This window comes from Cottoperca gobio, chromosome 5 (assembly GCF_900634415.1).
Source record: "Cottoperca gobio chromosome 5, fCotGob3.1, whole genome shotgun sequence".
NCBI lineage: Eukaryota > Metazoa > Chordata > Actinopteri > Perciformes > Bovichtidae > Cottoperca > Cottoperca gobio.
Window position 1 is genome coordinate 11,082,728 of NC_041359.1, and position 26,962 is coordinate 11,109,689.

A 26,962-nucleotide genomic window follows, 5' to 3' on the forward strand; every position below is an offset into this window, starting at 1 on the left:
CGGAAGACAATTGCCGAAGAAAGGAAATGAGAAAGCCTGGAGCAGACAGTGGAAGTCTAGGAGGGACAGGAGAGAGGAGAAAGACTGACTTAGCCTTCCAAAAAGCTCCCAGTGATTAAAATAGAAAGGAAAAAGGGGCCACAAACGAGGGGCTGGACTTATGCACCTCTCTGATGGCGGGCCAAAGCAGCATGTCAGCATCCGTGTGTTTACATGCATGACAAAGTAGGATGTGGGAATGTTTCATGTTACATTACATACAGTAACACACACATTCAGTTAGTGTGTCTGTGCAGACTGCCATGCTGTTGTGTGTCCATTTGTTGCATATTGTGTCTGTGGGTGCGCTTGGGTATGTGATAAAGCCTGTGTGTGTTTGAGAGAGAGAGCGAAGAAAGCCTCGAGGGGGATTTCCTCTGAAAGGGAAAGCTTTTCTCCTCCCCCTCTCAGACACTCTCTTACTCCCTCCTTCCCTCTCTCTCTCCCTCTCTCTCTCTCTCTCCCTCTCTCTCTCACCCGCTAAACACTCAGAGTATCCAGAGAAGCGAAAGAGAAGTGAAGCTAGAGGATCAACAGGCAGCCTGGCAATTTGCTGCTCTCTGTGCTTTACACTCAAGACTTGTGGAAAATCTATGGAGAATGGGAATTACTTTGGTTACCTTTTGATCAAGACAACTTACTGTCATGTGGATGTACTTCAGTCGAGTTCTGTTGTTGATGCTCTAAACATGGCAAGTCTCTCAGCACGGAGCCTAGGGAGGCTGTCTGGATAGGATTGTCAGGACCAAAAATGAAAAAACTTTCTGCCTTATAGAAGAAAAAAAGCAAAGATGGTAAAGTAACATCAACGTAACACAAGTTTTACTCCTGGTTTGTTGTCTCTCCTGTTGTTACTTTCTGGTTTAAGAGTTAAAGTTCTCCACTGACCCAGCAGCAGAGACTTGGACAAGTGACTTTGTTTCTGTGGCTTTGCCAGTCATGTGTGACTGAAATGTTGGAAGCCTTATGTATAGTAACTAATGCATTTTAGATATATATATTTTTTTATGTGCACAGTATTGATGCACACTCTTCTCTCTGTCTGAAACCTTATCTTTGTGACATACAAAAGGCAGCACAAAGCTAATGTAACTGCACTCTCAAACTTTTGTTGTTATCCTGAGCACAGTTGGTGGGGCTGTTTCACATCACCAGCCCACGGCATCTCAAGCTTTTTTAAGTGTGTGCACACAGACAAAGAAAGAGTGACAGAGAGAGGCACATTGTCTTTTGTTTTGCATCTTTAAGTCCTTTGTGTAGGACTTAATTGATGTGGATGGCACACATACTTGAGTGAGTGGAGAGTGTTTGGGGTATAAACTATTTGACTGCTTTGCATGTGCACATAATGGAATTCTCCAGTTCAGCGTTCAGCACTTTAAAAAGTTCAAACCGCGGGCCGGTCTAATCCCGGGCACAACAAGAAACTAATTAATGACAAGGAGTGAATCTTAAGATAGGAACAGGTTTGATGATGGGTTTGTGGGAGGATGCGGCGTCTTTGAACTTTTATTCATTGCTTGTAGCTGCGGCGAAAAACATCAAATAAATGCAGACAAAGAGTTAGGGTTAGATAAAGATCATAATGAGGCATATTTAGCTTCTCCTCTCTTGTGTTCAGCTTTCTGTTTATAAAATGTGCTTTTCTCCTTTATATGGAAATCATAGGATCTGTCCAAGCGTGCCAGATAAATGATAGCTTTAAAGAAAGCAGGAAGGAAGGATGTTTAAAGGAGTGCAGACATCGTGGCCACCACTGTACTTTGTCCTGCCTTCACATGCACTGCTGCACTTGTTTAACCAGCTTTTACAGCCTCGACTGTTTGTTTTACTTATAGCATGACTAATGTCGCCTTCTGTGACCACCCTCCAACTTCCAGTCATGAGCCGGCAGAGTTTAAATTATTAGATTACTGCACCGTGCATAACCAGGAGTTTTAATCTTGGGTAAACACTCAGCAATAACACAAAACCCAGAGTCTTGACTTGCTGCTGGGAATTGTATTTGTCTTTACAGGAGTTACTGTGTGACAAGGACAGCCAAGAGATTTCATTCATTCACCAGCAAGGTCAAGCACTTTCTTCTTCAGGCCTTACAGCAGCATGGGTTTCATTCATTGTACATTAAACATTGTGATAGCTAGCATTTGCAGTGTTGGCGTCCGTTGCAGAATTCAAAGTCTATTCAAAGTTAATGCAAATCATCAAAGCCTGGAATGAGATTTGCTCTTGAGTTTTGCGTCTTGATAAAAACATGTTTCGTTTAAACATAGCAGGTGTTTCTGTGATTCATCCGAAATGGTAAAAATGCCATTAGCAAAGGATATTTTAGAAGAGAAAGTGAATGACAGTTTATTTAGCCTTCACAAGGTAAAACAATAGATTATGTTTTTCTTAATTTATAACAAGGAGATAATCTTTTTAAAGTGGATTTGGGGCAAACAGTTGCCTATTTACACATCCAGCAGATACAGAGCAACATTAGCATTCATCTCTTTGTGTCCACCTGCTGAATGTACTGCAAGTCGAATATTCACTCTGCTTTTAGCTGTTTTGCTCTTCACTAACTCCTCCAATCTGGCCCTTAAGCTGCTAAATGCTCCTCTGCTGTTTGGTGCTGGGCAGGTAGAGTGCAGTGGGTTTGTCAAAGTTTTTTGTTGTTGCTAAAAACCACCTGCTAGCTGCGTCTAGAAATGCTAATATAATGTTGCGGGCATAAAACCAAAACAATGAACTGAAAGGCGCTAGCAGAGTCGAGCAATAATTCTCTTTGAGTTTGGCGTAAAAAGCATCTACGTTTCACACATGTAGTCATTTGAACCATTGTAAAAATAAAGATATTTCTTATATCAGCTTTAAGTCTCGAGATAACTCACAGCAACAGTCACTGACGTCCACATGCCTGCTGCATATCATCAGTCAGATATGCTCATCCATCACAGTGCATTTTTCAACCACTCAGCGTATAGTTTACGTTCATACCTTAATCTATTAACCGTTGGAAAAAGGCTGTGTGAGAGCATCTAGATTTTGATTGGCTGACAGTATACATACTGGCCTAGCTGTAAAGGGTCACAGCTGTCTCTCTCTCTCTCTCTCTGTAACAGCCAGGGGACAGACATCAGTAGCTCAGTCTCCTGCCTGTAACAAATCATCACATCTTGACAATACTATCGTCTGTGCTCCCTTTGGCTGACAAATAATACTTCCTGCCCATTGTTTCACTTGCTGTAATTTCGGCAAATTTCTACAAAGAGAGACAGGGACAAATCGAAACAATAAACTTATGTAATTTATAGAGAAAAATATGTATAATTGCAGACATCTGCCCCATGGAGCTGTTAGAGCCAAATCATTTCTATCTTGCTTCAATCAGCGAGTCGAGTTTCTGAGAGTTGTCATGGAGCTGTGAACCATATTTTCAGTGTGTTTATTATCTCTGTTTCACAAAAGTGGGTCAAACTCAACAGAGGCTGTGCAGTATATTTTGAAAATAGAGCCATTGCCAAGTGTTTGGGGCCAAATATCTGCAGCTATAGGCTGATCTGAGTCAATTTTCAGCATGCATTGTCTCTAGAAACACTGTCACTGGTGTCTAGTGTCATTTCCTTCCACACTGTGTTTAAAAGTCACTGTTGTTGTTGCTCTTCTGGTTGCTTTTTTAGGAAGATAACAGCTGTATTATAGCTGGTTCAATGATCATGACAGTCTCAAGTCATGAGAATCCATTTTTTCTGGCTTAATTTCAAAACCAGCTGAACAACTTCAACTGTATCTGTCGGCATATCTGAGGTAACACATTGTGTGGCGAGGCAGCATTAACTGAAGAACAACCTTCAGTTTGTATGTAGTCTGCTGTGCTCTGTTTAGCTTTGCTTGGAGTTGTGCACTTGTTTGCGAAGCTCAGTAAAGAAGAGCAACAGATGTCAGTGTTTAGTACACTTCTTGTAAACACACTCACATGCTGACCAACTAACAAATCCCTTGTGTTAGAGCTTAATGGATTTCACAAGGCCCTCCATTAATTGTATTTTTAATCCGTTTTCAATTTCTTGGCCATTTTAACATTGTGAGGTGAACTATGGGAGCTATTAAGGTGTGTTGCAGTCTGCAAAAAAACAACATTTTTTAGGTTTTATTCCTCATAGTTTGCCAGAATGCAAGCTTTGGGGAATAAGCTGAGATCCAGGAGTTGTTTTGTCATGTCAAATGGGAGCGGTTCAATATGAATCAGTCATGGAGACATTCCAGAATAAAAAGTCAACATGTAAATGGCTTACAATCTTTGAGACCACTCAAAGCGCTTTACAACACATGTCAGCATTCACCTATTCACACACATTCATACATTCAGAGGCTGCCATAGAAGGTAGCAACATGCTCATCAGGAGTGATACATTCACACTTTCAGACACAGCTATTTCAGCAATTTGGGGTTCAGTATATTGCCCAAGGACACTTCAACATCCTGAGTCACAGCCGTCATGTGAACTTAGTTATTCTTCAGTTGTACCATGGGGACGTTTAATCTTTTGTGGAAGCCTTTCCAGGTTTCTGATATTTTTAGTTTTAAAGCCACATCTGTCCCTGCTACACACACCTGTCTGATCCTGTGTTACAACTTACAGATATGCTGACCTGGCGTCACAGGGAAGAAGATCATCAGTCTTTTTGTTAAGTGCATCCAAAAAAGTGGGAGGCATTGTTACAGAACAACATTTTTTAAATGTTACATTTCACAACGTGTGGTTGCCATGAAGGGCGACTGATTTCAAAAGAGATGACAGCTGTGATTTATGTCGGCTTCTGACACACGGTTGATTTTCCTACAAGATAGGAAAAGGTTACATGATAGAATATTACAAACCGTCATTGTTCATTATTTTCAGATTCAGGGTGCATTAATGAGTCATTGTGAAATCAAATCTCAGCTCACCCTCTAAACTGGCTGGTTTTAAATTCTTGGCTCTCATGCAATATGAGAAAAAAAAGGCCGAACCAGAACCCTGACACAATATTAATGTGGCCTCTTTACTTTACAAACATAGCTTGAGTTCCTAAAAACGACAAAATTAATGAATAATAGGAACCCTGCCAGACTAAAGGGCTGATAGCGAACAAACAAACCACCATGTTTACTCCGAGCAGCGGTGACTCTAAGAAACGATGTAGGGGTTTTGTCTTGAAGAGGCCTTTTTTCTTTCTTTTTTTTTTTTTACGGTTAAAAGGATTTAAGATAGCTTAGCTGAATGGAGTGCCCCTCTGCTGAGTTTAACAAGAGTGGATCATACACAAAGACAGCACTGTCTCACCACCAAATGGGATTTACGTTACGATATGTTTAAGGAGGAAAACGGAAGAAGAATAACTGAGAGATACTGTTCCATGTTTTTGATTAGGATATGACTAAGACTTTGATCTTTATTAAGACTCTTAAGCATCTTCCCACTTTCATGTTTTGTGTGAAACAAGTGTGTATAAGCTACAAATGACCCATTCTTCTTACTATAATAACATTTCTGAATATTAACCATACTTGTGGTTAGGTGTTATATGAAATGATTTGATTTTTAATTTTTTTTATATCCCATCAGCCCTCTGTGCACCACGCTGTGATTGGCTGACGTTATGGCTGAGTTGGTGGTGTGTCATCTGAGACTCTTGGACATATCTGCGTGTCCGTACATGCAGAATCCAGGCAGTCTTCAGGATTTACTGGCAGGTCTTGACTCAACTGTCACGTCTGCTTATGTTTTGGGTTTAGCCCGGAGGTGCAGTGACAGTCCATTTCTTATGAGGATTTCAAGCAAATGTGATGACCAGTCAAGACAGAGACATCAACAAATCTTTTCAGCATGTCGCATCAGGAGCTGCGTCCATTTAGTTGAAGTTAATCTTCTTTAGAATCACATTCTGGTCAGCTTACCTTTTCTAATCTTTTGAGCCTTTGTAGTTGTGACACAGATACACATTGTGCATTATTACACACCTTGACAGCTTGTTTATACTGTGGCTCAAATCTGGGTCCTGACTTTCTTTGGCCAAAGCCCAAGGCAATATGGAGGAAACCTGTAATTATCTTCTTAATACTCAACACTGGAAAAACTCCCAGGGGGCCTGAAGGGAGGACAAGGCAAAGAGAGATGCCTGTTGTTCATACCTGCATGCCAATTCAGGTCAAACAATGATCTTTGTTAGAGACTGAGGCTATTTCTAGAGTTAAATCACAGGGTGCACTGGACAATAATGGGCAGGCAGGGAATCCCCTTGTGTTGAATGTGAGGAGAGGAGGCGGCTGTGGAATGTGGTCGTCAGCTGGACATTGATCAAGTCCCAACGTCTCTGCAGGCCAAGATAAAGGTTGAGGGTTTAATCCTGATTGAACGCACCTCGCTGGCTGATTGTGGGAGTAAAAATACTTTGGAAAAAATAAGTATCTACTCCGTCAACATGAGGAAGCATGAGCTAGACACTGCACACTAATATACAGTGCAGGGAAGGGGTTGTGTTTGGGTGCGCAAACAAGCCTGAACAAATTGCTGTTAGCCAGGAGTTTTTGTAATTGAGGGAACTGTTGAAAACACAAGAGGAATGCAGATAAAACAGCAGAAAGACTAAAAGCTTGATGGGACATTACAGGCCTACTGCACACTTTAAATGGGCGAGCAGCTTGTACATTACTGGGTGTGAAAAGACCAGGACACTTCATCAAACATCTCAGAACCTCAAGTGTATTCCTGGCATTTATAGAGGCTATGCCTTGACATCACTTTTTCATGTGGTGTGCAACCTCTTCACCACCACTGAATGCCCAAACTATCCCTCATTACCACTATACATTGGGAGAGCTGTGAGTGATATTTGGAAGATACAAACAAATATCTTGAAAAAGGAAAGGTCCTATGATTCATTAATGTTCCGTACAACACGCAGAATGAGATACATCTAAAAACATGAGGACTAGAGAAGTGAGTTTGTAATGTTTCAACTGCAGACACTGAATATGTTCATGTTTGCCAGTCACATACATATACTATATTGTGCAGAGAAGTTGTGAATAAAGTTCATAAAGTTTTGGAGATGTTACCATATGTGATCCAATACTGAAATGCAGAAGTACTGAGACACAATTTAGCTTTGTCTGCTGAAGCTTTCACAGTTCAGGCCTGTTTTACATGTACTCTGGCAGGTCGTCAGATGTAATGAGATACAGAAGAACAGCTCACCCTCCCTACCCACAGTTCATTTGGCTGGCTAGCCTGTCTGAACTGGGTCCAGGTGAGTAACGCTTAGTAAAATCTCAAGAGGGTCTCACTCATATGAATATCACAAGCCAAACCACCCACAGAGAGGAGTTCCAGTGGGGGTTCCATTTTTGTTTGGAGAAGAAGTTTATTCAGGCATGGGCGTTATGTCGTCTTAGCTAGAGTGTTAACAAAAAGGAATTTTAATTCTCAAACTATTTGGAAGTAATGTTATGTTAATAAGCCACTAATATTTTTTTAAGGTTGAATTTCAGTGAAGGATTGATTTAAAGTCAGGCTACAGAAGAGTGGACATTTTGTCAAATCATCAATGAAATCTCAAAGTCAGGCAAACGATTGAAATTGAACATCCCAGACTTGTACAGTGACTTCACATAGCTGTGTATTAGATATGACCTTTGGTTTAGTGTTAGCTTTGAGAAATACAGTAGAACCCGAAGTTGAATGGCCGCAGTCAGTCTGAAACAGCTGTGATGCATTACCATACAAAAGCCAGCCTCGAAGGTATTCTGCTCTCCATTTCCTAATCTATTGTGACAGATGTGCACGATCAGAAAAAGGAAGCATTCTTTTGTAATGAGGACACACAATGTCTACAAGAGATACAAAGACTTTGCATAAGTGGTCAAATATTGATATTGATTCACATCCAACGTCGCACATTTAATGCTGTTGTTTAATGCTTACAGTGAATGTAAACACCAAACTGAGCCATACAATCAAAGTCGAATGATTTACTGAACTATTCAGGGAATCATGAAACAACTTAACGACCTTTGTTCCCAATGTTTCATGACGGTCCAAGGTGCTCACACAAGCATCCGTTAGCCAAGCAGTCAGCGCAGTGGTCCCAGTGCTAACCAGTGTGAGGTCTTTGAAGCGGCTGCACTTGTGTTTACCCTGGGCTGGTCTCTGGTCTCGGTTAGGCCATCAAGCTAAATGAGTGGGGGCTAAAAACAGACGCCTTTGGGGGGCTTGGAGATTGACACAGCAGGGTACTGTGAACTGATTGTATGAATAGTACGCCTGCTGTGGTTAGCGGCTAAGACCTGTCCAAATCCAGAGTAAGCCGGTACTTTCCTCTAGTTTCCCGTAACGTCACCATGAGGTTCACACTTTTGTTTTTTAGTGAAATGTCTTAAAAACTATTGAATGTATTGCCATGAAGTTTTGTGCGGATGTTAATGTCCCCTGCAAGCTCAAATCTAAGGCAAAGCAAGTTAATTTGCATAGCACCTTCAAACACCTGCTTTACATAAAATAGAAAGGCATTAAGAAAAGATTTAAAAGAAACACAAGGCAATATAAAAAGACACACGTAAATAGGATTCTGGTTTATGACTTAATACCTGCAATATTAGTGACATTCAATCAGCCATGGCACTTTGTTTATTATTTATTATTTATTGCTAATTAGCCAATTGTTGGCTTGCTTATATGCTATGATGGTGAGCATGGTCAAAATGATACCTGCTAAACAAAGCCACTGTGTTCATGTTAGCATGCTGACCTGTTGTAGTTAGTATTTAGTTCAAAGCATCCCTGCCTAAGTCAAAATGTAAGTACAGCCTCACAGAGCTTTGTTAAAAAAGCCTTACCACAGCATAGTACTGTAAAGTAATTGTTCCAATCATATGAACATTTACAACAAACTGACAAGCAAAGCCCAGAAGACATTTTTATTGTAAAATCAAATGAAAAGTCCAGTATTTGCATTGTTCATTTCATTGCTCTAAATGCCTGGCTTTTTTTTTACTAATCTATGTTGACAGCCATCACGTCTCAAAACACTGCCACCTTAAAAGTCATGCCCATCGGGTGGTTCACCAAAAATGCTTTAAAGATGGCCTCTTTTCATCTGAATAGTTTCTCTATGCAGTAAACACGAGCACCAAGTTAACCTTTTAACAGAAAATGGTGTCTTTTCACGCACTTGAATCTTTATGGTCATTTTTGACGGGACTGTGCATTTATTTGGTCTGCTTTGCTTCTTCTTGTCACTTTGAATAAGATTAGATGCTGGCCTTGGTCTGCTGCAAATATACCAGTTTAAATGAAGCACATCCTGGCCAGACATGAAACAAGTTGCACATACTCATGCAGGACAGACTTAATCATGTCCAGATACGTTGAGAAGCTCAACCAAAACATCCCTCTTGATCCCCTAAAGATGACTATTTCTATTTTACCTCAAAGCCTTTTGTTAAGTGAAGAGAATGTTTGTCATGTTTAGATTTTGGTGAAGTTGATCTTTTGCTGCAGCTTTTACTTTGTTAGAGATAATAATGCTTTTACTGATACAAGTAGGCCCAGTAATAATTCACTAATCCAAAAAGTGCACTCATGCAGAAAGGTTTATCACTTTTTCTTTCTTTTTTGTTCCTGACTCTAAAACCGAAAATAAAACTCTTTGCAAACGAGCCGAAGCGAGGTTTAAAAGGCCAAGAAAAATATTTGTCCTGCCGTTTTGCATTTGCAGAGCATTTGTTCTATCTTGGTCATGTGGACCTTCTTCAAAGAAATCAGTGTTAGAATAGACATTTACCTTAGAAGTTTGTGGTCCACACTACACACTGGGGGTACTAATTCTCACACACATTTGACCCGAACTTGCACAGTACAAGTCATTAGATGAAAAAGGCCATGAAATCCAGATACAAACCACATTATTTAATAACTGCAATGGAAGGATTTCAGTTGGAGGGCAGATATTTTAATGAGACAAGATAGTCTGCAATGCAAGATTTATTAGGCCGGAAAGAAATGTTTTAAGATTAATGTGCCTTGGTTGAAAGGTCAATACAATTCTCATTTGAAAAGAATGTGCAGATCACACCACTCCTTCATTTATGCACGGTCATTGATCTTCTGTTAAGCCTTCATTATATGCACAGCAGCTGTTTTCTTAACGTGTTTTTTTTTAAATATCTGCAATCATTGTTTTAGGGTTTGGTTGAGTTCCTGAGGCTTTGGCACACACACACACACACACACACACACACACACACACACACACACTGGGTCAGATTAGGTCCAAAAGTAGGCTATTAAATGCAAAATTCACAAAAATAATGCTTTTAAAATAACTTTGATTTCGTTCTCAGACAGGGACGGTTTATGATGAAGTAACTGTATCAACTACATACCTACTTTCCTATGATCTATTGTTTTGTGTTTGCTGGTATTCTTGAGAAGGCTTTAACCACAGTCTACAAATAATAATGTCATTACACAAACCTCATGTCACTGACCACTACCTCTTCTTGTCCTCCAGAATCCAGAATCTCTGGACTCGTCCATCCAGGGCGCCCTCTCGGCCCTCTTTCCTCCTTTCGAGGCCACAGCGCCCATCGTCCTCAGCCAGCTGTTTCGCACCATTGAAGAACGTTACCATGGTGATGCGTTACATTGTCTGCTGGACTTCCTCATCCCCTCCAAACACCTGCTGGAGAGTGTCCAACAGGCAGCATGTGTGAGTATCATATATTTATATATATATATATATATATATATATATATATATACATCTGCACTCACACACATTTTCCTCCTCTCTCTTAGAATGTGTTGCAATAATAAAACATGCAGACATGTTACGATTACACTCGGTGACTGTTTAAGTTTACCAAGGCCCCATGGGAACTGTAGTTCCAAAACTAAGAGCACGCTTATGCCATAGGATTCAGACAATGAATAATAACAGGAGTGACATACAATATATTAATATAAACGTTTTTCGTATAAACTATTGACATTGTTCTTATATACCTGGATCACTGACACAATCCTCTATTTATATACAGTTTTTGGTGGGTTAGGGCACAGTTGTTATTGCATTCCATAAATAAAGTTTATATACTATGACACATTTCTAAGCTACCAGTTTTGCTTGACTATACTGTGTTGTACAGTATACACACAGAAATGCAAGTGAGATAACTCAGCTCTTCATATGCTGTATGCATTACATGTCCTTGAAATCATAAATGTTTCAAATTATTCTGGTAATAAAGATTTTCAACTGGAAGGCAAGAAAACTACATAGAAATCGAAATTAAAAAAAGTACATAAATAAAACATTGAGAAAACTGTAGAGCAAGTTGTAGGCCTGTGGCTGAGCGGGTAGAGAGGTCACCAAACGGTTCGATCCCTGTCAAATTAAACCAAAATTACACTGAAAACTAATTATGTTTTATTTTTTAGGCTGGATACTCTGATGTGGTTTTCCGTTGTGAGGGCTGGCCTCTGTGTCTTCATGACAAAACCGTCATCCAGTTAGCACCGGTGAACCCTTTGCTGCTGCGTCCAGGAGACTTCTATCTACAGGTGGAACCTTTCGGGGACCAAGCAGCTCGCGTTGTTCTCAAAAGTCTTCTGGAGGAGGGTTGTCGGGAAGTGGAGGAGACCCCCGTCCCTGAGACTTCCTACCCCTGCATCTTCACTGAGGAATGGCTGCGGGATATCAATGAAGGACGCCATGGAACTCCTCTGTCACGTTGCTTGCTTTGCACAGATCAAGGAGTAATCAAGTTGCCCTGGGCTAAAATAGCCAACCCAGAGTTTTTAGACAAGCCTAAGACCTTGCCCACTTATCGTGAAGCTCCACCTGAGCCAAAACAGATCTCAGTTCCCTCCCATTTCAACTCCTCCACCCTCCCAATGGAAGCCATGTTTTTTTCTGGCAAAGACAGGAGGCCAGCGTCTTTGAGACCCGGGGACTCTTATTCCAAACTTGTCAAAATGGACCATGAAAGACGCACCCCCAAATCATGCTCCAGACCTTTAATCAAACCTGTTGGTTGGGTTTCTCCTAATACCTGGGACAGTCGGAATTATCGAGAGATTGAGGGCGATTATGTAGATCTGGTGGATATCGCGAAAGGGAAGAAGTTTGTGGAAAAACAGAGCCATCCAAATCCACCCAATTCAGTTTTGTTCAAACCTGTCAGACCACCGCCTCCTGTACCGCTTGGGAATAGTGTTCCCTGTGGAGGAACCCTTCAGTACGCAGAGGAGCTTTGTACACCATGCAGCCAGGGAAGGCTGGGGCAAGAGCCAACTGATCAAGACTTGAAGTGTAGGTACAGAGAATCGTACGTGGCAGCACTGAGAAACCCAGTCGCTTTTGAGAAGGAGAGTGTAGACCTCCTGGCTGCCCTGGAGGAGGTCAGCCTTTGTGAAGAGGGAGAGTTAAGATCCAAGGGTGCCTTTGAAGCTCAAAGAGACAAACTTGGAGACTTTTGTAACCACTGTAATAAACCTGTGATAAGTAAAGAGCTCTGCCAATACAGACACTGCTGTGAACCAACACCGGGGACCTTTGCATCTCGCCTCAAAGACCTTCCTACGACTTCTGAATCAGAAAACCTCATGAAGGAATCACCCAAGATCTTGAAATCCACCCCTGGTTTGAGTCATAGTCACAAAATTCAGATGAAACTTATTTCCCACCAATCAGGACATAATGCTGGTGTGCATCCAGGATCAGATGGGGACATTAAACCACATCAGAAGGTGGAGGTTGTGAAACCATCAGGGAACAACAAAGTTAAGGTTAGGTCTCTGTCCACTGTGTCAGAGACTTCTAAAGGGAGTCCACTTCTCTATAAAGTCAACAACAGGAGCCACAGTGATATCTGCCCTGAAGCAATAACCAGCATCATGCAGTGTAAGAAAGGTGAACTGCTGGATCAGGTGACTTTGAAGCTGGAAAGACTGAAGTCCCCTAAAAAAGGTAAGCAGGTTAGACAAGTTAAAGATGAAAGTTCAAACTACTTTCATTCTCTTTTCCCCTTCCTCTCTGCTTTCTAACCCCCACCCGCACACAACGTTTGTACATTGTTATTACTGCACACACAGCCATTTATTATGATCTGTTGCTCAATGCTTGAAGGGCCACTGAACATTCACGCCAAACAGACTGACTGAAACTCGACCGTGACCTCGCGTGCCTTCGGGAATGTGCTCCACTGAGATCATAAAGGCTCATTAGAAAGAAAAGTTCAAAGGTCAAAGATCAGGTTTGAGTACAATCTTCTCCCACCGCTGTCTGGGTTCTTCGGCAGTATGGCTACATTCACGCTATTCCCATTACAGAGGAAGTGAACGGAAATAGCATGGTGCACCCCGATGAAAGGGAGGGCCTGAACCCATTGGTTAAAAAGAAAGAGTGGAGCATTCCTCTAATGCAGAGAGACAGCATAACGTGCAAGAAGGAGGTTTCTGTGTCCCTTGCACCCGCTGGCATGCACCTTCATGCCCTCAGAGGGGCATGTTGAGATCTTGACAGGAGACATGTTTGTCATGGACTATTAAAGCAGCAAAGACAGAGCACAGGCGAGGCTTTGTTGGCCCTAAGGAGAGGCCAATTAGGATGTCTGAAATCAAAGCCAGGCTTAGTAGCAAGGCCACTACAGTGTTTTGTTACAGAAACCATATCCAATGTTTGAAAGCTGTCTGCAGCTTTGCAGCTGCATCTATGTTGATGGGAGACGATTAAGATTTATGGATGAAGAACTGAATAATTACTGTGGTATAAAAGGGCAAAGGATGCTGGACAAAAAAAAGTGATGGGAGTTGACAGTTTATAAGAAATATTAGCGCTGTCTTTGAAGAACATCCTCAAGAGACAGTCTGATGAGAAACAAAATACACACACACTAACTTTTTCGAGCAACGATCCAATTATACTTTGATTAATTTGGTTTTCTTTGCTTTTTCTGTGGGAGGACAACTATGTTTGTGTTTACTGTAATGCAGACTCCCAGTCAAGTAGGAGTGAAACTCCCTCCTCTGCAGATGGACCAGACCCTAAACCCCATTACTCAAAGATAGAAAAGCCATCTCCTCAACTTCCTGTTCAACTTCCTTCTGCAAGTCCTGCCACTCCTCAGCCTCCACAGACTGATGAATCAGGTTTCAGAGGCATCGGTGGTCTGCTTGAACTGGGCATTATTAGTTTGCCAGGTACTTGATTTCTGAACATTCACCCAAATAATGACTTCTGTATGATTTCTGTATCTCAAAAAGTCTCTATCAAAATCATGTTATACTGTACTGTCACGGCATTTGTCATTAAAGAAATGATTTTGAATCAGTTGATCTTTGCACCTTTTTTTTTAAAGAAAAGGAAAAATTACATGTCACTAACTTTTTTCTCTGTCCTGTAAACCCTCAGGCAGCAGGGACAGGACAGGCAGGGCAGTGTTGGAGGTCCATGGTGGCAAAAAGGAGTGGACGTCCCCTCTTGTGTCAGCCCAGAATGTCTGTGAATTACTGCTCTACTTGCACACCATACCAAGGTACTGAAAAAAATATTATTGGATATCTCTGTATCTCTGTATCTCCTCAGTTAGTAAGGAAAGCTGGTCTAGACAGGGTAGCTGCTCCAATGTATGCTGGTATGCAATAAGACGTCTGACCACAAGAGGGCGGTATATACCATTTAAAATATCTCCGGTGTTCAGCACAGGCTTTGAAAAATAAGATGCATGCTCTTACATCCAGATTGTGATCCCTTACGGGCCATCCCTACTGTTTCAACACTAATAAAACAATATTTTTAATTTTTAACTTTATAACTCAGATCAGGTGGCAGTAAAATTGACCTGAGCTGACCCAACTGAGTGTCAATACTCCCCCTCAAGGACTACTAGTGCCCACTTTAACAGTGTTATTTGTTTACACTGGATTTAATGGGGTCTTTGAAGTTCAAAAAGCCATTCTACCAGATAGCTTGGCCTTCCTCTGTCCCCACTAAAGAGCCATACCACAACAGTCTCTGGCTGCCAACTGTCTGGTATGCAGCGCCTTGCGAAAATTAGCAGCTATATCTGATGTAGGCTCACACAACAGTAACCCAAGAAGAGGTTATTAAGAGGGGTGTGTGAAGGCGTCAAATTATGGAAAAGGATGTGTGAAGAAGATTGTGTGTGTGTGGATGTCAAAGAGAGATACAAAGATAAATACGGATTTGAGAAGTCGAATAAAAAAGTCTAAAAGCCTTGTTATCAAATAAAGACCACTGTGATGAAGTAATAACGTTTGAATGTGCCCTAACATGATTCAACGCCTTGGTAGGAAAGAAGTTCGAGAGCTGGGAATGACTTTGGTCATCAATGCCAGGAAGAAGCCTCCTTCACTTCACCTGTACAAAGCTCTGCTGATGGCCCAGGTTAAAACAACAAACCTGCATGCACACGTCCAAATCATCAATACCTGCACTCACACATTATGTCATCAGATGCTGACACGTGTCAAACTGTCACGTTCCATGATGTAGAGATAAGTAAACTAATGCCAGGACTAGTCATTGTGTGTCTGAATATACGAAACACAAACACTGAGTAACACAAGGTCATTTCAAGTTTCTGGTTTGTGAGTAGAGAAGAAATCCACTAGGGGGCGCAATCTCCATTTTTAACTGATACACTGTAGCACACACTGTAGGCCTGTTGTACTTAAAGTTTCTTGTCAATTGAGAGGGAAGGTTTGGTTTTTCTGTGACAATCATGCATCTAATCAGAGAAACTAGTGCAACCTATGTTGGGTTAAGACACATGACAGTCTGTCCTGATGTTTTTGTCTTTAACTTTCTATCTACTACAGGAGCAAGCTCTCCATGCTGTCCACAGTATCGTGATGCTGGTGGATAAAGACACTTGTCCTCGACCTGATAAACAGCCAGGGTTACAGGTCAGAAATGAAAACTGCTTCCATGTTCTCCTTTGTTCTCTTGATTTGACACTAGATAAGACTTTTCCTTCATGCGTTTGTCTATAAGATGGACATGGTGACTTCTATGAAAGCCCTCAACAAGACAGTCGAAGCTTCCCAGCTGACCTCTGACCTGGGAGGGACCTTTACTTACGGTCACTCCGACTGGCTGCAGTTCCATCAGGTACTGAATATTCACTCACATCCCACATTCACTTTGAGACAATCTGGAGTTTCCCGTTCATTTAGAGGATTTGCTGTTCAACCGCAGTTAGCCCACTGGGGTTGAACACACCCACACCAAACATTCATCATCTCTGTTGTTCTTTAATGCCATATTTAGCTTTGGTCTTTGAGTGGAGGGAGGGAGCATGATTTAAGTATACTTCCTCTCAAAGAATGCCTTGGTTTTTACACATTAGGGCCTAATCTTTGAGAGGAAGTTGGGTATTGTTGGTTTTGTTTGATGTTTTCTCTCACTTGAGTACTACTGTTGCTTGTTATTGTTTATTTTCATCTGATCTTGTTTTGCTAAGCACTTTGGGGCTGCATCTTTGGATGAAATGTGCTATACATTATTATTATTATATTATTCAACTGCAGGTCAGATTGATGCAGCTAAAGTTTATCATCTACAACAGTGTTCCAGTGTCAGGCTAGGAAAGCAGACAGAACAGAACATAATGTTTTATGACTTTACATTTTGTTTGTGAATTTCTGGATAATTTTACAAATGTTCCTTTGCTGAGAAGGAACAAATATTTTTCGTTTTAGGGGGCCATTATTGACAGACAAATGTAACCTGTGACAATGATTAGTAGTAGATAAAGCTTCAGGGTCACAGTCCAACAAGGTTGTGAAGCAGGAGCACTGATGTAGAAGATGGAAAGTATTCCTAAGGAGTGGCTTTATGCAGTACATATCAACCTACAGTAAAGTTGTTAAGGATGTGTTAGGAGCAGTCAGGTCTGAGAGGACATTGTCTAGTATCTCTGAGTCTTTCCTTGTGAGCACACTGAGGGCAGTCTCCAGTGTTTGTAGCTAACAAGCACACACACGAGTGTGTCTGCTCTTGGCCTGAGGATGGCGCCGCCTGTGGTTCTGTCGGCAGCAGAGGACAGATATGTTGTGTCTCTTAACCTCAAAGCTCTAACGATGTGCCATTTTTTCCACTAAGTCTTGAATTTGTTTAATTTCAGAGACTGGTTTCTTTCATGGCGGACCTGCGAGGGGCAGACAGCTTGTTGCAGAAGGCCATAAAGAAAGTGGATGGAAGCAAGAAGATAGACACCGCCCAGGTAGAATATACATGTTCACAGTGTGACGTTATGTAATTAGTACACTGCACATTTTGGAGCAGGTCACACGTCTTGACTTTGCTTTTGCTGTGGCTGCTACAGGAAGTGCAGCAATGCATTCAGGAACAGAGGACCTCAATGAAAGAGGTGTTGGAAGACACGCGACTGGTAACTCTGCAAAGAGAAGGAGGGGCTGTACTGGCCAGAATGAGGAAAGAGGAGTTCAGATTTCCACAGTCTGAGGACTACAGGTATCACATAGTATTGAAATGTATTTATGTTCTCCTTCTTGTCCCAATGAGTACACTGAGAGACATATATAACAGCAACATTGCTTTAAAAAAATCAATTTATAGGGATTTTACAAAATGATTATAAATGAAGCTATCAACATTTAAAATAAATCCCCACAATCCTGTTCAGGACAGGACAACATAGGGACAACAAAGTAAAGAAAGAAACAAAATATACAAAATATTATTATTATTATTATTATTATTATTATTATTATTGTTAATAATAATAATAATAATAATAATAATAATAATAATAATAATAAAACACAGGTGATAATAAAAACTAAAATAAATTAAATAAATAAATATAAATTTAAAAAAAAGGATTATCATTCAATATACTCACTTAAGCATGTGATGCGCTAGGAGCATTCCCATAACTTTAGTGTTTGACTGCTATCTTATAAGAAAATATCTAATTTTACCCGAATCGTTGTCATATTTGTACTTTCCGCACCACCTCACCTACCAATTAAAGCCTCTGCACACCCACACCTGTGTTTTCAATTACTCTGGCTGATTAGACCTCTAATCAGGTGTTAGTTGGGTGGAGCTATGCTGGGAATTATGTGGTGTAACCAAACTGTATGTACTAACAGGAGTGATAACAGTTTAAAATGTCACGCCCTAATAGGTACACCAAACAGATGGGTGAGGGAGATGTCAATCAAGTGCTGTCCACACCCATACTGTGCTGAAAACAGGTCTAATTAGGCTTCATACGTGAAAACACCTGTGTGAGTGGACTAAGTTCACAGGCTTTAAGGATTTACGTACAAAATATATTACATTACATTACAAATATATGATCATTATTATTCATTAAACCTACAAACAGCACAATAAGTAGGCAACAAGCAAATAAAAGGCATGTATAGAGTTATTTTAATTCACTTCTGACTTACGTAACATATTAGCAAACCCTCAGATCATAATGTCACATAACGCCTATAATTGTATGAGGTGATCCTGTCTTAACAATGGTGCATTTACCACGATGATACAATTGAAATCACAAATGATAACTTATAATGCAATTCAAGCTTGTTTATGTTTGTTACGCCGTCCTTGCAGAGATGCTCTGGAGTCAGTGACTAGTCTGTACAATCAGGTGGAAGAGAAGCTCCACACTCTGGTGATGAGATCGAATGAGTCACTGCAGCACCTGGAGCTCCTCTTCAGGCTCAGAGAGATGGAGGCCAAAATTAGCTTGGTAATTATTTCAGTTAAGTTCACAACATCTACACTAACATGTGTTGAAACCGCTGAAATTCATTAACGTGGTATTTCTAGACAGGGAGACGAAAGTTTGTCTCCTTTTGTACATTTTCATTATTGTGACTGTTTCTCAAAAAATAAGAGAAGCAATGCTACGCTCACAGTTTGCCAAGCTATAAACCGACATGGTGTAATCCTACATTATGTCTTGCAGGCTGGGATGTGGTTCAATGCAGAAGGAGAACAGAGACTGAAGGACTCTTACACAACAGATGAAACCCTGGTGTGCACTGAAAAGGCCCTGCAGCACTTTGATGTGTTCCTCACTCAGTCTAAGGTATTACAGCAATATAACAAAAAGGGTTTAAAGAAAAACAACTGAAAAATTGACCTTATTTGGCTCTCTGTGTTTCTCTTTACATACCAAGAGTTTTCTTTCATTTTCCTAAAGTTCGAAATATTTAACTTGCACTGATAACAGTAAATAGTAGATAGAAATAACTAAATACAAGGTTCAGTAGACATCTTATCATAAATTACAGGAGAAACAACAGTACGCCTCATCCCTGGTGACGGAGGCAGCGATACTTGTTGGCACGAGTGATTCCAGTCCTGCAACAGATGTTTTTCGGACTCTGGTCAGCACTTTCAAATCCAATATGGATGATTTTATGTTGCGTGCAGAACAGAGGCACAAAGAACTGGACACACTGTTGCATGTGCATCGCTTCTGTGAACAGGTTTGTGTTTTGTCATCTTTCACCCATCTGACATTTCTAAAGTCTCTTTTTTCTCCACTTGCCCTTTGTCTACTGATTTGTGTTAACCGTTAAACTCAAAATTCCTTTTATTTCTCTCTCTGTAGGCGTCTGCCCTGGCCAAGGAATGCAGTCATTTTTTGGAGCAGGTAGAGCAGGGTTGTTACTCAGCTCAGACGGTGAGAACACTCCAAATGTATGAAGAGAGATTAGGTGGTGAATTCTCCACCCTGCACTTCCAATCTGTGAAAGCTAAGGCCTGTGCCGTAAGATCAGGGGCCTCGGGGGTGATGAGGGTGTGGAATGCAGCCTGGGTCCAGTGCCAAGAAGTTAGGCAGCAACTCAAGGAAAGGCAAAAGGAGGAGAAATACGTAGATAAGAACCAGATCCAGCAGACCACAGCTGCAAACCCTCAAGGGGAAGATGGAGGAGTGGAGAAGGAGGAGAAAAGGAGCGAGGTGGGGGAGGGTCAATATTCCCTGACCCAGCAGCCGACCTCTCAGAAAGAGGTCGCCAGTATCTCAGAAAATGAAGGAGAAATGACCACTGCTGCCTGCTTCAACCACCATTTAAAACCTGACTTGAAAGGGGGTGGGAATGGAGAATCTCAAGTGCAGAAATTACCTGAAGCAGCAGTTCAACATGAGAAAATGACTCCTGTTTTTCCACTAAACGGTGAATGTCATCCAGAAACCAAACCAAGGCCAAGAGAGCATCACAGCGAGGCAGATCTGAGGAGCGCAGCCCCAGTTGAAGGGGCCGATGATTTTCCATTGCAGCAACCTTTGGGTCGGTCCCTGAGCGAGGGCTCTTGTGCGAGCTCTCATTTGGCGAGCATCTCTGGCTTTTCACCTTTGAATGTAAGACACAAACACTGTCAGCCACTGGAACAAAATCTGCAGCCCGTACAAAACCTGCCCATTTCTCATAATGAGAGTTCACGGTCAGAAAACCTGAGCTGCGAGTCAAAAAGACACAGTAATGAAGAGGAGGGTGGAGGAAGCACAGTCTCCACACAGAGCCCTAAAGATTTAAAGACCCCAGAGACATTACTCACACCAACAGAAAACAATGGCAGCAATGTTTTGTAAGTAACCCCCTCCCTCAACTGTAATCTAAAGCTCAGTGTGATATTCATGAATGGCACAACTGTTATACCCACACATAAATAATGTAAAGCTGATGCTGGTCTCACCTGGGTTAGATTGTTCACATTCACATTTTTCATTTCCTATATGTGGAACAGGAAACTGCGGAGGATCATGGAGGAGCTGCTTTCCACAGAGAGGGAGTATGTGAAGGCTCTGGGTTACGTTCGAGAACACTACTTCCCCGAGCTGGAGAGGCCCGACGTCCCTCAGGACCTCAGGGGCCAGAGAGGGAGCATCTTCGGCAACTTAGAAAAACTCCACGACTTCCACCGGCATCATTTCCTGAAGGAGTTGGAAAACTGCCTGAATGAACCCTTCAGAGTGGGACGCTGCTTCCTACGTCATGTACGTATATCGTTGACAGCACACAAAAGTGAAGAAGACAAATTACAGTCTGCAAGTCGGGCGCACCTGAGTAATTGTTGTTTCCATGACGCAACCAAGTTTAGGCAGATAATAATGTGTAATGTGAAGTAGTAGTCCATGTCCAGTTTCCTGTTTTGAACCAAACCTGCGATAATTACTCATTGATAACAACTAACAAAAGCCCTTCCAGATGTGTCCTCACTGTAGACTGATGTTTTGTCTTTAGCTTCCAATAAATCAACTGATATTACTGAACACTTTCTTTGGAAATAAGGAGCATGCAGCTCACACAGCTGTGGTACACTGCTTAGTCTGCATTTCCCAGAGTGGAACATGGATATTTATTGTTGCCGATAAAGATGATAACTAACGGTCTTTATTTATTCCTTTTATTTTAGAGAGAGAGCTTTGCTTTGTATGCCCTTTACAGCAAGAACAAACCACAGTCTGATAGTCTTCTCATTAATCATGGACAGGATTTCTTCAAGGTGAGACCCACTGCCAGCTTCTTTTTGCTCTTTTTGCTCTTCATTCTCTCTTTTCTCATAACACAACCACATCATGACTGTTCTTAAACAACAGGGGAGATAATGGTGTATTTAGCAAGATGAGTCTATTCCATCGGCTCTGTAAGCGTGTACTTATACAGAGCAGTGCTTTTAGCTAAATGCTAACGTCAGCATGCTAACATGCTCGCAGTGACGGCCAAGAGCTTTGCCAGTGGTACATTCACTCAAGTACTACTACTCTATACTTTGACTCCACTACATTATACATTTCTCTGACATTAGTTTGTTGTAATCATTAAAACTACTTTTTAATGTTGAGATTAATATAACAAATATAAATAAATTATGTTTTATTATGTATTCAGCTATAGTGCCTACATATTTAAGCATCAATAATTATAATCCAATATATATATATATATAAAATATTCTGAAATGGTCCATTTTTCATAATGAGTAATTTTCCATTAGTATTTTAATTATATTTTTACGCTAATATTTACGTACTTTTACTGAAGTAAGTTTTGGAATGCAGTAATTGTATCTGTAACAAAGTATTTCTACACAAGGGTGTTGCTATCTGAGCATTTCTTCTACCTCTGAGCCTCGCTCCTAGCATAATAATGTGAAGTACATCTCTATACACCATTTTTGTCCTAATGGATGCCGGCCCATCCACTTAACATTAATGTTCTCCAACTCTCTCTGACTCCTCTCCTTATACTCCAGCAAAAGCAGCTGGAGCTGAGGGATAAGATGGACCTGTGGTCTTACCTGTTGAAGCCTGTGCAGCGGATCAGTAAGTACAGCCTGCTGCTGCAGGACATGATGAGGGAGTGCGGTCCGGGACAAACAAGAGAGATGGCTGAGGTCAAGGCCGCCCTGGAGGTCGTCCACTTCCAGCTCCGCCACGGCAACAACCTGCTGGCCATGGACGCCATCCGCCACTGTGACGTAAGAAAGACAGTTTGTTTCTTTTAACTTTTGTGTTATTTTATAAACCGAAATATCAAGAAAGATTACTAGAAGGGAGGATTTCATGTCTTATATAAGGTACATACATATACAGGTACGCTGTACAGATATAGTACTAAATTGTGATAAGAATGACTTATCCGCCTCCAGTATTAAGCAACATCATTGGAACTTCTGCTACGAAGGGGAAACAGGTACAGGCAAGACTACAGTATTCATCCATAAAGAACTATGCACATAATGAGGGGGAGTAGAGTTCTTCAAGACATTCATTATTGTGATTTTCATTTGAGCAATACCGCTAGTCAATCATTAATCATCGGGTTAGGGTTAGGGTTGTATGAAAAGCGTTCAGGAAAAGAATAACAGTTTTATCAAATTTTCCATGGAATGTAAAGGGAGGTGCTGTGTGTGTGAGGGATCAGCTCCATCAACTGTCATCTGGAGAGCAGAGATAGCGGGAATGGAGATGGTTTTCTTATGAACTTCATCGTCTCTGTTACATTGTCAGAAATAATAACAAAGTTCACGTTCACTGTAATTGCTTGAGTCAATTATGTTAAATGTATACAAGCTTGTATGTTCCTTTGACAATGTCTTCATTATCTGTATTTAGAAGCTAACTAATTGTTTTTGATAGCAAATGATTAAATATCATTGTGCTAAAGGAATAGTACAGTTAGTGCTTTCTTGTTTCTGGTGCATTATTGCCGACTACAGCACATGACCCCCAGACTCTCCTTCTGTCTACTGCAGGTTAATCTGAAGGAGCAGGGGCAGCTGATACGCCAGGATGAGTTCTTGGTCACATTCAGGAAGAAAAAATGTTTGCGCCACATTTTCCTTTTTCAAGAACTCATTCTCTTTAGCAAAACCAGGAAGACGGACGTGGGAAATGAAACGTATATCTACAAACAGTCGTTTAAGGTACACATATTGCTATAGACACACAACTTTATGTTAAGTTTAAATGTGTTCATGTGAACCACAAGAAGCAGTAATAGAAGGCCTCAGTATAGCTACCACTTCCTCTTTACAACATGGTACAGCAAGTTTACTCTACATATGTACACATACTGACTGAGTTACTTCCATCTTGTAATACGTTTACTCATCATTTGTCACAACTTGTGGAAATTTCCAAATCACCAAAGAACTTTCGACACTATGCCACCACATATTAAAATGTATATTTTGAAGAAGTATTTGTATATGTTAATTACAGGAAAAGAAAAAGGTTGCATTACATAAAAATATATAGAAAAACAGTGACTTAACGCTTGCCATATTTCAAACTACCATCTTACATGATCCGTTTGTCTTTGTTTACATTTAGACGTCAGATGTAGGCATGACCCAAAACAGTGGTGACAGCGGCCTGTGTTTTGAGATCTGGTTCAGGAAGAGGAAAACCCAGGACACATACACACTTCAAGCAGCCAGCCGCGAGGTGAAGGACGCCTGGACCAAGGACCTGGAGCGGATCCTGTGGGAGCAGGCAGTACACAACAGAGGTACCAACAAAGACACACACTGGTGTCGATTACAAGCTGTGTCCTCAAGCAACGTCACAGCAATGCGAATCCCTATGCTAATACTTTTCTACATTTACTTTAATACGTTTTTGAATGCAGGACTTACTTGTAACAGAGTATTTCTACACAGTGATATTGCTATTTATACTTAAGTAAAAGATCTGCGTACTTCTTCCACCACTGCTTGTGCATGCTTCAATGTCATTTTCTTGAATTAGAAATATTTTTTTACTTGTTTTTTAGAGGTCCGTATGCAAGAGAGAGTGTTCATGGGTATTGGAAACAAGCCCTTCATGGACATCCAGCCCAGTGATGCAGCTATCAATGACAGAGCCGTCAACTATGTGCAGATGGGAAGAGGTAAGGAAATACTACCAGTAAAAGAGGTTGACTCTGTTATTCAAAACTTTCATTTTAGTCAGGAGACATTGTGCTAGCTTTGGCTTTTCCCATCTCATCCCACCTCTCATCCGGTCTCTGCAGAAAACAGGGTGCTGTCCTCTGCGGGATCACGTGGTCCACAGGACGGGCTTCCTGGGGGCCGACCAAAATCAGTTGGTTCAGGAAGCAGCTCGTCTTCCTCCTCTTCATCTGGAAGAGGTTCCCTGTCTCCTGTGGGATACCTGTGTGGGCCGAAGCGGAGGGGGGTTGCGGGGGTCCTCGGAGGATACGCATCGCCTCCTGAAGCTCTGGAGGAAGACGACTTGGACCATGAGAGTGGTTGTCACAACTTATTGCGTGAGTTTAGCAAATATGTTCTTAGCTCATATACGAGCAGAATGTTGTTTAAGATTTATTGCAAATGGACTAGTAGATTAGATGCAATGGTACACCCAGGAGCCTCCCCTTGCTATGACATGATGTACATGATTGATAGCACCTGAACAGCTTCACTCAGGCTGCTGAGTATCGTGTTTCGAACCAGAAGACACTTTTATAGTTTTATTTCCCTCCAACAAGGTCAGAGGTTTATATCCAATGACATTTCAGAGGGGAGGATGATTGCTGACAGTGTTTGAACCGTGGTTTTCCAGTTTAGAAATGTCTCTTACTCACTAACGGTTACACGGTTGATGGATTGCATCATCCATCCATTGAACAAGTGTAAAATCAAGCCTCCTCTTTGTTCCAGTGGACAGCTCCGAGTCGTCCGGAGAGAGTGTGAGTGGCTTCAGCAGCTGCAGTCACAGCTGCCACTCTGCTATTGGAGGAGAGGTGGAGGACACCTCTTTGGTCTCTGCCTCCATGATCACTGTTAAGGAGGCAGCGGTTGCTCATAGGACTGAAGCCTCTGCAGTCTTACATCAACCAAATGCTCTGGAAGGATCCACAGAAAAAACCCAACCACCGGTTGCACCAAAGCCCAAGATAAAACCACCATACCAGGCCAAGGATCTGCCCTGTGGCAAGGTGCAGTATAAAGCTCCCAACCAGTGATTGAGTGTTCATATGGTTAAAAACATAAAGAACGCAGAATATCAAGTGCAACCTGAAAATAAATGACTTACAGATTCATTCATCACTTACTCAGGAAACTATCTCTTCCCTTCTTATTAGTGCTGCACAATATATATATATATATATATATATATATATATATATATATATATATATATATATATATATTGATGCATTGATGTTAACCTGCACGATAAACACATCACTCAGGGAGTATCGGTAGACAACGGCACTATAATCATTTTCTTCCTATTGTGTTCAGTTAATTTTGTTCAATAAAAGAATGTTTGATATGATGTCCATACATTTTTTTATTCAACAAGCAATATGTTGTCTTTTAGCAGTATACTGAAATAATAAAAAGGTCAATGTTTTCCTGCATGCGGATCAATTTTCTCAGGACAATGATTGATGTAGTTATGAATATTAAATTAATCGTTTTTATTAATCTCTCAGGTTCAGAACACTAGTGTCGGAAAATCCACTGAGGTTTGACCCGTGATACAGTACAAGGTGAGTGTAGTGCAATTACACATCAGCCTTCTTAAACGTGTATACAGTATAATACGACTAAACAGTTAGTTATTATGTGCATATTCATTATAAACTGTTCTGCTGTGGAAAGGAAAACTTAGTTTAAACATTTCACTTTTTTCTACAGATTTGGAGGCAACCCAAGAAAGCCGTCTGTTGGTGTCAGCGTTGAAGATGAAACTATTTTAACTTCACATTACATTACATCGAGGGACTTTCAGTGAACTAACATGTACGCATGTCTGGTGTTGTATTCTGAAGCCGTACCATTAGACCACAAGCCATCACCACCAACTGACATCCTTTTATACGCCAGCTGTTACTGTAATCCGTTACCACTCTGTAAATAGATGTTCTTTTTTAAACTCACTACTAAAGTAATAGGTCAGAGGAATGTCTGTAAATGTACTGTGCCTGCATTTAGAAATGCATAACTGACATGGCTTTGCATAGATCATTGTATATCAGTCTCAGAGCTCATGCAAAGGATCATAGAGTTGTCTTTGAGCATAGCAGGTTAGCTATTCATAACACAATGCAAACACTTTACAGTAGTCAAAGAATGTGGCCAAATAATCGTGGTGAAATAAAATGTGCAGATTTTAATAAGCATTCACCATCCTGATCCCAGAGGAGTTTGATCAAATCTTGAGGTCTGTGAAGAATTGTGTCACAAAGGCAGTAAACACCATAATGCCTTATAAGTCCCACCAAATGTATTGCATTTTGTACAAATGTATCAAACTTAATTACGACATGTGTCTTACTTATTTTCTCGAAAATAAAACACATTCACTCTGTCCTTTCTTTTGATTATCCGTGTTGCATAAACTAATGTGTTACTG

General features: G+C 41.0%; 1 protein-coding gene across 2 annotated transcripts; it reads left to right on the plus strand.

Annotated features, from left to right (window-relative positions):
- The first annotated feature begins 552 nt into the window (after positions 1-552).
- On the plus strand, positions 553-26,917 carry quob (quattro b). Of its 2 annotated transcripts, none has more exons than XM_029432154.1 (24): positions 553-833; positions 10,579-10,776; positions 11,508-13,038; positions 14,064-14,270; positions 14,482-14,605; positions 15,384-15,477; positions 15,912-15,998; positions 16,087-16,203; positions 17,219-17,317; positions 17,420-17,568; positions 18,688-18,838; positions 19,046-19,168; positions 19,374-19,571; positions 19,697-20,676; positions 20,836-21,085; positions 21,505-21,594; positions 22,345-22,569; positions 23,347-23,517; positions 23,927-24,104; positions 24,369-24,485; positions 24,609-24,863; positions 25,258-25,535; positions 26,040-26,096; positions 26,245-26,917. In XM_029432154.1, the coding sequence occupies exons 1-23, from the start codon at positions 831-833 to the stop codon at positions 26,076-26,078; spliced, it is 5,664 nt and encodes a 1,887-aa protein (XP_029288014.1). In that variant the 5' UTR covers positions 553-830; the 3' UTR covers positions 26,079-26,096; positions 26,245-26,917. The 2 variants fall into 2 exon arrangements, with proteins under 2 accessions (XP_029288014.1, XP_029288016.1); XM_029432156.1 differs by having other exon boundaries at positions 18,688-18,826.
- The last annotated feature ends 45 nt before the right edge of the window (positions 26,918-26,962 follow it).